Raw genomic sequence first — 11,860 nt, 5'->3', positions numbered from 1 at the left:
CAGTCAAATTAAACAACGTATTGCATTGGGCAAATCTGCTGCAAAAGACCTCTTTTAAGGTGTTAATAAGCAAAGATGTCACCTTGAGGACTAAAGTGCACCAGACCCAAGCCATGGTATTTTCAGTTGCTTCATATACATGCAAAAGCTGGAGAATGAATAAGGAAAACCAAAGAAGAATTGATGCCTTTGAATTATGGTGTTGGTGAAGAATATTGAATATACCATGGACTGCCAGAAGAATGAACAAATCTGTTTTGGAAGGGCAGACAGAATGTCCCTTCGAAGCAAGGATGGTGAGACTTTATCTCACATATTTTGGACATGTTATCACGAGGGACCAGTTGCTGGAGAAGGACATCATGTTTGGTGGAGGACCAAGAGGAAGACCCTCAGTGAGATGGGCTTACACAGTGGCTGCAGTAATGGGCTCAAACATAGGAATGATTATGAAGGTGGTGCAGGACCAGATAGTGTTTTGTTCTGTTGTACATAGGGTTGCTATAAGTTGGAACTGACTAGAGGGCACCTAACAACAGCAACACACAAGCCTCAGAAAAAATCTTACTGCTGTCTCATTATGGCCCAAGGATCACCTGCATAAACATGGGAAAATTAAAAATACTGACACATTCTCATCGAGTTTATTCAACTTGCAGCGACTCAGTAGGGCAGAGTAGAACTGCCCCATGAGGTTTCCAGTGTTGTAATATTTAAGGAACCTGACTGCCACATCTCTCTCTCGCTGAACAGCTGGAGTGTTTGAACTGTTAACCTTTCTGTTAGAAGCTGAGTGCTTAACCACTGTACCATTAGGGCTCTTTCCACTGATGCATATAATTCAACTCCTGAATGCCATACTGGAGGTCCTCATTTTTAAACCAGCATTCATTCGATAAATAATGCATATATTCTAGTGATGATAGTTGACAATAGCAAAACCCAGCGGTAAGTGCTATACTGAAATACATTGGCAAGTGGGAAGTTGGAGAAATGTTGCAGTCTTATGTAGGATCTGGGAAGAGTCTTGTGGCTATGTGGAGAAGAGGGAACAACACGTGCTATTGTGAGATGACTTGTGTTAACACTGTCTAGCCCCAAACAGGCTTTCAGTAAATAAGATGGTATTCTTATCAGTATGATTTTAGGTCATTCAGGGTATTTCACTGAGGCCTGTGTGCCTTGTAATGTTTCTGGCTCTGGAAATGGTGGGAAAGGAGTTTGAATCACTACCCTGCCCCAGACTCCGATCTCGAAAAGAGCCTTCTTGTTTCTAAGCTCAGTGTCACTTGTAAGAGGTCCCTTCGACAGAGCTACGTTTGTTTTTAAAAATGTAGGAACGAAGAATCTGCATTTTCCAGCGTGCCCATAAGGCCGACGCAGCTGCAGGGCAAGACCCCTCCAGCAAGCGGTCCCTGGGTAGTCAGTCAGTTTCCGTGGTAGCCTATGCCTTTCTGTGGGTTCATAAACGTCATCAGGATGCGCCGGAAGTGCCCTCACGCTGCCTAGGAGACGAGACGCTGGGCCCACAGCTGACGAGAGAGAGCCGGCCGCGCCCACTCAGCTGCCATGGAGCTGCCTCCAGGGCTGTGCGATGATCCCCGCGCCTGGGACTACGACTCGGACCCGGACCCGGACCCAGAGCCCGACCCCGATGCACAGGCCGAAGCCTACGTCGCCCGTGTGCTCAGTCCGCCGAAACATGGGCTGGAGCCCCCGCGCGCCCCGCCGCTGCCCGTTCCCGCCGCGTCCCCCGGCGCCCTGGAGCCACGGGCGGCGTCCAAGGTTTCGGCCGTAGGTGTGCCAGGCCTGCTGAGCCTCCCCCCGGAGCTGCTGCTGGAGATCTGCGCCTACCTGGACGCGAGTCTTGTGCTCCAGGTCCTGCCGCGAGTGTGCCACGCGCTGCGCGACCTCGTGCGTGACCATGTCACCTGGAGGCTACGCGCTCAGCGCCGCGTGCGCGCGCCCTACCCAGTGGTGGAAGGTGCGCGCGCCCGGGGCCGGAGATGCCCGCCCAGGTCAGGCTTGGGGCGGGAGGGGTTGCGGAGCATAGCCTCAGGAGCAGGCTTTGTGGCTGTTCTGGCTTTGGCTGGAGGCTCAGGTAGTTACTGATGATGCCAAAGCCCCTGACCTCTGGGTGCACCATGGGGCAGACACTTGGGGTCCTGAGACTGTGGTAACCTACAAGGGGAGAGTGAGGGGGCTGGAGTCCCTCACCTGAGAATCCAAAGGTCCTCGGGCTTTGGGTCTGTTAATATGAAAGCCATGACCCCTGGGTGACAGTTAACACAGGGACTTGAAGTCTCAGGCTCTGGGAACCTATGCTTGGCATTCACGGTAAGCCTAAGAATACTCAGGTCTAGAGGTCTGGGCAGCAACTGATAATGCCAAAGCCCCTGGTCTTTAGAGCCTTGACCTAGGAAAGGGTGAGGCAGGGACTCAGTGTGCAGAGCCGACTGCCTTGGACCCAAACTAGGGTTTAGGAGATGGGATTCCTGACATCAGCATCCACGGGTCCTCAAGGCCTGAATCTAGCTTGGGGTTATAGGCAGGGGCTGGTGGTCTCTCCTCCTGCCCCAGAGGTCATGGGTCCCTGGGGGATAAGACAGCTTGGGGACCTTGAATTGATATTGTTGGTCCTGAGACAGTGACCCCTTGGCTTCTCAGGCCCTTCACCCATCCTGAATAATGAGTTGGGTGGTTGATTATACTAACTTGGAAGTTTTGATCTGCAGAGATCATTGATTCTTAAGGTGTTGCCTTCTAAGCATCTGGGTCACACTCTCCATACCAGCTTGATAAACATAGATGCTTGATCCCTGGGGCATGAATCCTGGATCTTGTTAAAACCAAAACCAAACCCACTGACATCAAGTTGATTCTGACTCATAACGACCCTGTAAGACAGAGTAGAACTGCCCCATAGGATTTCCAAGGAGCACCTGGTGGATTCGAACTACTGACCCTTTGGTCAGCAGCTGTAGCTTTTAACCACTACACCACCAGGGTTTCTATAATGCTGCCTGATTTATAGATACAAGTTTGAGAAATACTTCCCTGGGTCAGGTTCAGACACTGAAGCAGGGAGGACTATTACTCAAGAGGCCCCAGCTCCTATGCCCAGCATGAAGGCTGAGGGGCTGAGATCAGACCTCAATGTCCTGAGGCTGCTGCCCCCTCCCCAGTCTCAGGTTGCAGAATTGGGTCTGCAAAAGTGATCCTGAGGCCCCAGATCTCCAATTTCTGGAAACCGGGGTGAGGAGTCGTCTTAGGTCTGCCTAAGGGGTGAGCACGCAGTTGTCCTGGGGTGGAGTGAGGTGAAGGATTCAGGTGGTGATCTGTTTAAGTCTGGTGCAGGTCAGGATCTCTGGAGCCAGGGGTGGGATTGGCCAGCTGATGTGGGTGGCAGGGTACCTGCCCACCAGGGACCCTGCTTCTGGTGCCCCACAGAGGAGGACTTTGACTGGCCAGCCGCCTGCATTGAGCTGGAGCAACACCTGGCACGCTGGGCAGAGGATGGGCGCCGGGCTGAGTACTTCTGCCTGGCTGATGGGCACTTTGCTTCTATTGACTCAGTGCTGCTGCTCCAGGTGAGGTGAGGCCAGCTGGTGGCCATGCAGGGGTGGGCTAGGGTGTGGTCCTCAGCAACATCACCTCACTCTCCTCCCAGGGTGGGGCGCTCTGTCTGTCAGGCTCCAGAGATCGCAATGTCAACCTGTGGGATCTGCGGCAGCTGGGGGCGGAACCCAGCCGGGTTCTGGTGAAGGCTCTGGGCACCAAGCAGAACAGCACCCACAAGGTGAGGGACCAGGCTGGGAAGAAGACAGAAGGTTTGTGGCAGGGCACTGAGGTTAAGAGCATGGGTTTTGGCACCAGATCTCAGATTCGTATCTAGGCTCTGCCCTTGTTGGTGTGACTTTGGGTGAGATGTGTGACATCTCTGTGCGTCAGTTTCTGTTTCTGTCCAATGGGCAGTGAGGAGGATGAATAACTTCACTCAGGCGCTGACACAGTTGGTGGTGCTCAACAGGTGTCAGGTAAACCCTGAGAAGGAGTCTCTGGTGGCACAAATGGTTAAGTCCTCAGTTGCTAATCAAAAGGCTGGCAGTTCAAATCCCACAGGCCCCTTGGAAGAAAAGCCTGGTGATCTACTTCTGAAGTCACAGCCTGTGTGGAGTTCAGTTATACTCTGATATACATGGGGTTGCCATGAGTCGGAATTGACTTGACAGCAACTTTTTTTTTTTTTTTTTAATACATACCCTGAAGAGACCACCCTTAAGAATCAAACAGCCCTGAGCATGACTGTCATTTTGTGAGAAATGGCTGCAGAGGGCACATCCACTGGCCATTGAGGTGGTCCAAGCTGGTGGCCAGGAGCTTGAGCTTGGAGCCTGACTGCTGCATTCAAATCCCCACTCTGCTACTTCCTGGCTGTGTGACCTTGAATGGGAGACTCAACCCCTCTGTGTCCCAGTTTCCTTATTTGTAAAACAGGACACATCACAGTACCCGCCTCAGGGGGTTTGGTGAGGACTTAGGAGCTGGCACTCTGCACATGTTAGCTGCTGAGGGAGGGGCCCATTCTGCCAATGAAGAATCTGAGGGAGGGAACATGGCTTGCTTTGGTCACAGAGTGGAGGTGCCACTTTTAACCATATTGTCTTGTGGCCTCAAGCCACCACTGGTGTTGAGTCTCCTCAGGACTTGACTTAAAGATGTTATTGGGTGGGGTTGCGCATGCCCCAGGCTCTGAAGTCAGATGGACCCACAGACCCAAGCTCTAATCTCAACTTGGTGCTGACTTGCTCTGAGTTTTTGGGTCAGTTGTGTCCCTCCTCTGACCCTCAGTTTTATTAATAGTGTGTGAAATGGGGATAATCACACAGAGATAGAGTTGTACTGCAGTCTGTCAAAGCTGTGTTAAGGGGGAAAGCTGTGTGGCTTTGGGTGAGCCTATTGACCTCTCTGAGCCTCATCTGCAAAAACAGAGAAGGCCTTCCTCTCACTGGGCTCTTGCGAGGAGCCCTGAGCTAAACACAACGCATGAGGTGGGGCATCTGTGTGTGACTGCTGTGTCCTTGTCCCACAGGGTTGGGTGTGGTCCCTGGCGGCCCAGGACCACCGCGTGTGTTCCGGCTCCTGGGACAGCACGGTGAAGCTCTGGGACATGGCAGCTGATGGACAGCAGTTTGGCGAGATAAAGTGTGAGGGGTCATGGATGGGGGGACTGGGGAGGCAGGGTACTGGCTAGCCATAGCCCCAGCCCTGTGTGCTGTGTGTCCCCAGGGGCAAAGCAGCTGTGCTGTGCCTTTCCTATCAGCCTGACATCCTGGTGACGGGCACCTATGACAAGAAGGTGACCGTCTACGACCCCAGAGGTGGGCTGGGGACCCTGGGCCTGGGTGGGAGAGTAGAACTGCCTGGGGTATCCAGGGTCATGTGGGAAGAGACATTCATGGAATTCTGAGCCTGGCTGGGGTGACAGGCACATCACCCCATGCTAACCACTCAGGGTGACCAGTGCTGTGGTGGGTGCAACACGTGCAATGGGGGGGGGCTCACAGAGGAAGCACCGCTTCTGTAAAATTAGGACAGTAATAATAACGTTAGCCTCGTAGGGTTAATGGGAAGACGATGTTAATAACATTGACTTTGTAGGGTTAATGGGTGGATTAGATTAATTAGTATACATAAAATGCGTAGACTACTGCCTGGCATGTGAATCTGTTCTGTTGCTTATTTACTGATTCGTTTTTATTGTGTTTAATTGGAGGGTCTGTGTGTTATCCGGAGCCCTGGTGGCACAGTGGTTAAAGCGCTCAGCTGCTAACCAAAAGGTTGGCAGTTTGAACCTACCCACTGCTCCAAGGGAGAAAGATGCGGCAGCATACTTCCATAAAGAGTGCAGCCTACTTCCATAAAGAGTACAGCCTTGGAAACCCTATGGGGCAGTTCTACTCTGTCCTATAGGGTTGCTATGAGTTGGAATCGACTGGATAGTGACAGGTTTTGGTTTGGTGCCTTATCCAGGCAGAGCTGGAGCTGGGGGCGGGGGATGGTGGAGTGTCCCACCAGTCCCAAAGGTGCCTGGGACTTGGCTTGGTCAACTCCACACTGAGAGGAGCAGTGGGATTGGAGCATGGAGATGGGACAGAAGGTGGGGGAACAGAGGCAGGGTGGGGGAAGGGGGGGCCTGGATCCAGCTAGACACCAGATAGGGTCACCTGCGGGGTGGGGAACAGGGTAGTCGGAGGGTTTTGCCAGGGAGGAGAGAGGCATGGGAGCCTCTGGTAGGCTGGGGGTCTCTGAGGGGCTCTGATGCCCCTGTCCCTACTTCTTCCCTGGCGCATGGCCCCTGCAGCCGGCCCAACCCTGCTGAAGAGCCGGCGGCTGCATTCCAGTGCAGTGCTGGCGCTGCTGGCTGATGACTGGCACATCATCTCAGGCAGCGAGGACCACACGCTTGTGGTGTTTGACCGCCGAGCCAACAGTGTCCTGCAACGGCTGCAGGTGGGAGCCTCCCCTGGGACCCCAAGGGACTGGGGCTACAGCCCTGCAGGGCATGGCCTGAGCTTCTGTGTTCCCCATCCCTCTTGCAGCTGGACTCGTACCTGCTCTGCATGTCCTACCAGAAGCCCCAGCTCTGGGCTGGTGACAACCAGGGCCTACTGCACGTCTTTGCCAACCGCAATGGGTGCTTCCAGCTTGTCCGGGTCAGCCAGGGGCCCCGGCCTCTGGGCCTCCTTCCTACTCCCTGGCCCCATGTGGTGGTGAAGGGCTGGCCTTGGGAGAGCCACTCCTGAGTGTCATTTGTCTCTCTCTCTTCACCCTGCAGTCCTTCGACGTGGGTCACAGGTCTCAGATCACGGGAATCAAACACTCACTGGGGGCCTTGTACACCACGTCCACCGACAAGACCATCCGGGTGAGACCCGGGCCCAGCCCCTGCCTCAAGGACAGTCTGCCCCCTTGCCCTGGGGCAGACTTCTTGATCTTTGCCTGTTGCCCCTCATCAGGTGCATGTGCCCACAGACCCACCGAGGACCATCTGCATCCGCAACCACCACAACGTGCTGAATGGGGTAAGACCCGCAGCCTACCCCCTGCCTTGGTGCCCAGAGCGCCCCTGACTCCTTACTTCCCTGTCCACCCAGATCTGTGCTGAGGGTAACCTGGTGGTAGCTGCCTCCGGGGGCCTGTCGCTGGAAGTCTGGAGGCTACAGGCCTGAGCAGATAGATGTGGATACTGCCTGCCAGCAGGCTGGCCACAGCCTCTGTTCTCAGGGGACCCTCCCCCATGTTGGTGCTGCTTCTCCTAGTCTGGCAGGCCTAGGACCAGGGAGTCCGGGCCATGGTCGGACTGGGGTCCCTGAGCTGGGCCCCAAGCCAGTGGTGGTGACATTGAGGTTCTAGCCCATTTGGGGAACTGCTCTCCACCGTTGGGCCCTGTTTTTGTTATGATTCAGACACCCTGCTCTCTGTTGAAAAGTTGAGTGAAGAAGAAATAAACCTGATGTAATGTTACTGTGAGGTTGGTGTAGCCCCACTAGTGTCTGCTTGGGGGTGGGCTGCTGTAGGGGTGTGTGTGTGAGTGAACATTGAGAGACAGTGTGTAAGGGCTGGGCCGTACATGTTGGTGGCACTGGGCGTGGAAGCTGCAGGTGCTTGTTTCCATAACTTGTGTCTGTGTGTGCCTGTGCACACCAACAGTGTATTTCATGAGTCACATGAGTGATCATGTGTATCTTTGTGTCACTGGGTAGGCAGGTTTGGCTGTGTTTGTTACTATGGTAACCTTGTCTATGTGTCTCTGCAGGCCTGTGAGGGTGTGTGTGAGGAAGAGAGACTTGAGGACTGTGGGCACTTGTTTTATGTTCTCACCTGTGTGTGTGAGACACAAGCATGTGCGTGTGTATGTGTGTGTGAGAGAGGTACGTGTGTGTGTGAATGAGAGAGCTGTGTGGGGGGGTGTGAAATGTGTGTGGTATGTGTGCATGTAATGTGTGTGTGTGTGTGTGTGTGTGAGACCTGTGGGCGTGCAGATTATGACTCTAACCTGGTGTGTGCACAGTGGGAGCGTAAAGCCATGTATACTATCCCATAGGTGTGGGGTAAGGGTGGGATGGGTGGTAGGTGCATGCTCTTCTGTCCAGGATGTGTGTGTGCCGCTTTGGTGGTAACCCTGGAGGTAAAGAGGGAGAGAGGCTGGGCCACGTGTGCGCCTGGCCCTGGCAAGGCCACAGCCCCCTCCGTGCCCCCATGTTAGCCCAGCCCAGCCATGCCCTGAGGAACATTCACTTCATGTTTATTGAGGCGCCCTGGGTTGTAGGCCGCAGGGTCATAAGATGGCGCAGGTCTTCTTCTCCTTGAAGGGATTGGTGGCAGCTGGAAGACCCACAAGGAAGGGATCACTCTTGGTCTGCTCCATGCAGAACTGCAGCAGGTCGGCGGCTGCCTTGGATACCTGCAGACCAACCCAGTCAGCCAGACCTGGCTGTTCACCTGCCCCCTCAGCCCAGATGTGCCCTCACCTCACCCCACCTCCTGCCCTGCCCTGCCCTGCCCCTCACCTTTACGCGGTCGATGCCTGCCTCCACCCGCAGCTGCTCTGCAGCCCGACGGGCCTGCCCAATATCACTGCCAATGGCCACCTTGCCAGACATCTGGGGGAGGATGAGCAGGGGTCTGGTCAGAGGGCCCAACATCAGACCCTGAGCCCTAGGACCACTCAAGGGGCCCCACAACTCTGCGTCCCTTGGGGACTGTGGGGGAGGGGGGCCACTCCCAGACCCCTGGTACCTCAGCTGAGGACTTCTGTCAGCAAATGCCTGGCTGCCAGATCTATCACCAGCCCTGCTCTGGCCCAGTTCCTTCCCCCACACTGGCCTGGCTTCTCCAACCCCCACCGCTCCCTCTCCCACTCCTGCAGAGACTTTGAAGCCAGGATGCTCGTGAAGTGAAATGTCACCATTAAGCAGCAGTTGCCTCTGCCAAGGGAGTCTGTGCCCCAGGAGGCCCCGGGCGGCTGGGTGACTGTCCTAGTGTCACATGTCACCAGGTCCCTAGGGGACCAAGCCCTTGGGGCTGGGGGAGTGCGAAGGCCCTGGCCACCTGGATGCAGCCCCTGCTTCTCCTCTCTATCTATACTCACAACCACAGACGACTCAATCCACTCACTTAGGGTGATGGTTTCCTCTGTCCCCATCCCACCTCTGAGGGCCCACCTCCCACCTCCCTCCTCACACCTCCCTCCTCACAGCATCTCTCAGGCATCTCAAACCGAACTCTGCCAAGATGAGAGTCTGGATTGTCTTCCCACAGACCTCCTGTCCCCGATGAAAGCTCACCACCGTCCTCCCAATTGCTCAAACTAAAATCTCCAAGTCCTTCTTCATTCCTCTTTCCAGTATCCCCACATCTGATCCTCCCTCCAGTGCCATTAGGTAACCTTCAAATTAGGTTCTGAGTCTGGTCACTTCTCTCCACCCTTGTTGATCCCCTCCTGGCCCAGCTCCCATCTCCACTAGTCTTCAGCTCCGGCCCTCTCCCCTCCCTATTCTCCAAGCAGCCAATGGGAATCTGTTAAAAAAAAAAAAAAAAAATCGAGTCTTTTGATCACTTTCTTAAAACCCTTCAAAGCCTTCCTAGCCCCTTAGGATAAGACCCTTCCTCCTCACCTCAGCACACAGGGGCCTACCTGGTCTTTGAGTCCATTTTCTATTGGCCTCTTGCTCCCTTATTCTTCACTGACCACCTTGACACCCTTGTGGTCATTCATTCATTCAGTATATTTGTTGAGATCGTAATATGTGCTGGGCACTGCTCAAAGCACAAAAGGAGCAACAGTGAAATAAGACAAAGCCTGCCCTCACAGAGTGGCCGTTCTAGCTGGGGATGGATGGACAACAAGCAAATAACACGCATACTATAATGCACACACACATGTCATTATAGAAGCAAGGTGGGGCCAAGAAGGGGTGCTCAGGGAGGGTTTCTCGGAGGTGACATTTGAGCCAAGACTGGAAGGAGGAGTTAGAGAAGGGATGTTCCAGCCCTTGGTCAGGAAAGTGCTGGGCATGTTCTAGGAACAGCAAGGAGGTGGTGTAGCTGGGGAAGAGTGAGCGAGGGCAAGCATGGGGGAGATGGGGCCAGGAGGTCAGCAGGCCCTCCAAGGGGAAAGCCACCGTTAGAGGGTTTTAATGAGGAATGACCTATCTGATTTATTCCTACAGAAGAGCTGTCTGCCCACTGCTGAGAGATATTCGAGGGGAGGAAATCCAGCATGGAGGTCATGGGGATGGAGATGTTGTTAGGTGCCATCCAGCCAGTTCCAACTCTTAGCGAGCCTATGTACAACAGAATGAAACACTGCGTCATCCTCATAATCATTGTTATGCTTGAACCCATTACTGCAGCTACTGTGTCAATCCATTTAATTGAGGGTCTTCCTCTTTTTCACTGACCCTCTACTTTACCAAGCATGATGGCCTTCTCTCCTGATAACATGTCCAAAGTATGTGAGACGTAGTCTCGCCATCCTTGCTACTAAGGATCAGTCTGATTGTACTTCTTCTAAGACAGATTTGTTCATTCTTCTGGCATTCCATGGTATACTCAATATTCTTTGCCAACACCATAATTCAAGGGCATCAATTCTTCCGTCTTCCTTATTCACGGTCCAGCTTTCGCATGCATATGAGGCGACTGAATGCTTGGGTCAGGATGGAGGAATGTGCCTGGATTTGGGGCCTATTTTGTAGGTAGAGCTTAGCAGGTGTGCTGATGGATGGATGGATGGGAGCTTGAGAGAAGGGGAGTGTTGTGTAACAAGCCAGTGGCACCTGAACCCAAGGTCGACTGCATCTCTAAGAGACTGAAGAAAGACTCTAGAACCAGCAATCATGATATATGGTTTATTGGGAAGCTTACTTAAGGGACCATGCCCCAGGGTGGTGGCTGGACCAGTTTAGTGCTCCACAACTGCCTAGCAACGGACACAAGCTTATATACCATTCCAGCTGGGACCAAGGCTCATCATTTTCTCCCATGTTCTTGGGCATTCAGCATTCCCAGGGACTTCACGTTCAGGCCCAGATGTTTTTCTTCTGTTGCTAAGGCATTCCTCAGCCTTGGCCACCAGCCCAGTCATACCACTCCAGGCCCTGTACCTTAGCTCGAGTCCATCTCCATCCTGAATTCACCCCCAGCATGCTTTGGGGAAGAGCAAGACTGACTCCATTAGGAGGTGATACATATAGCTGAATAGCATTACCATACAGGGAGACAACAAGTTCAACACCTCAGTATTTAGCCAAGTAGAGGAATGGAGGGTAGGGTCATTTGCCAAGACAGGGATGATGGCAGAGGATCAGATTTAGGTGGAGAAGAAACTGAGGTGGAGTTTCAGGTCCTCATGAGAATGTCAAGGAGGATCTCTGTTCCTCCAATAAAGTGTGCTCATTTCCAGGCTCAGGTCCTTTGCACAGTACTTTTCTCTCCTGGAGTCCACCTCCCTGCCCCCACACTCACATTTTCACATAGTAGGGCCTTTCTCAGCTTTCTGATCTTGGATCAAACGTTACCCTTGCTCTCCTTTCCTAACCGATGTTGATCTATCTCCCCAAACAGACTATGGGCTGCAGGTGTCTTGTTCAATACTAAAATGGCAGCGCAGAGCACCAAGCCCAATACATAGTGTGACCTCCATACCTTGTACAGTGAATAAAGGGGCCCCCCTCTGGGCCAGACCATGTGCACAGTTAGGAGTATGCCTGAGATACAGACCCTGCTCTCGAAGATCTCACAGTTTCCCTGGGGGAGGGGGGGAGGGGGGAAGGGGGGAAGATGTCAGCCCTGG

The 11,860-nt window shown here is 53.6% G+C and overlaps 2 protein-coding genes across 2 annotated transcripts; one reads left to right on the top strand and one right to left on the bottom strand.

Annotated features, from left to right (window-relative positions):
• Positions 1 to 1,568: 1,568 nt before the first annotated feature.
• On the top strand, positions 1,569 to 7,528 carry FBXW9 (F-box and WD repeat domain containing 9). The gene is made up of 10 exons (XM_049877038.1): positions 1,569 to 1,984; positions 3,451 to 3,590; positions 3,671 to 3,799; positions 5,093 to 5,205; positions 5,290 to 5,381; positions 6,365 to 6,513; positions 6,603 to 6,716; positions 6,839 to 6,928; positions 7,020 to 7,085; positions 7,158 to 7,528. Exons 1-10 carry the CDS (start codon positions 1,570 to 1,572, stop codon positions 7,230 to 7,232), a joined length of 1,383 nt encoding a protein of 460 aa, XP_049732995.1. The 5' UTR covers position 1,569; the 3' UTR covers positions 7,233 to 7,528.
• An 813-nt stretch (positions 7,529 to 8,341) lies between these two features.
• GNG14 (G protein subunit gamma 14) lies at positions 8,342 to 9,503 on the bottom strand. Its single transcript, XM_049875831.1, has 3 exons — positions 9,452 to 9,503; positions 8,574 to 8,666; positions 8,342 to 8,467 (listed from the first exon to the last, which is right to left on the bottom strand). Exons 2-3 carry the CDS (start codon positions 8,664 to 8,666, stop codon positions 8,342 to 8,344), a joined length of 219 nt encoding a protein of 72 aa, XP_049731788.1. The 5' UTR covers positions 9,452 to 9,503.
• Positions 9,504 to 11,860: the final 2,357 nt, after the last annotated feature.

Source organism: Elephas maximus, chromosome 3, assembly GCF_024166365.1.
Source record: "Elephas maximus indicus isolate mEleMax1 chromosome 3, mEleMax1 primary haplotype, whole genome shotgun sequence".
Taxonomy (NCBI): domain Eukaryota; kingdom Metazoa; phylum Chordata; class Mammalia; order Proboscidea; family Elephantidae; genus Elephas; species Elephas maximus.
The sequence above is the reverse complement of the archived record's forward strand: the minus strand, read 5'-3'. Positions and strand labels throughout refer to the sequence as shown.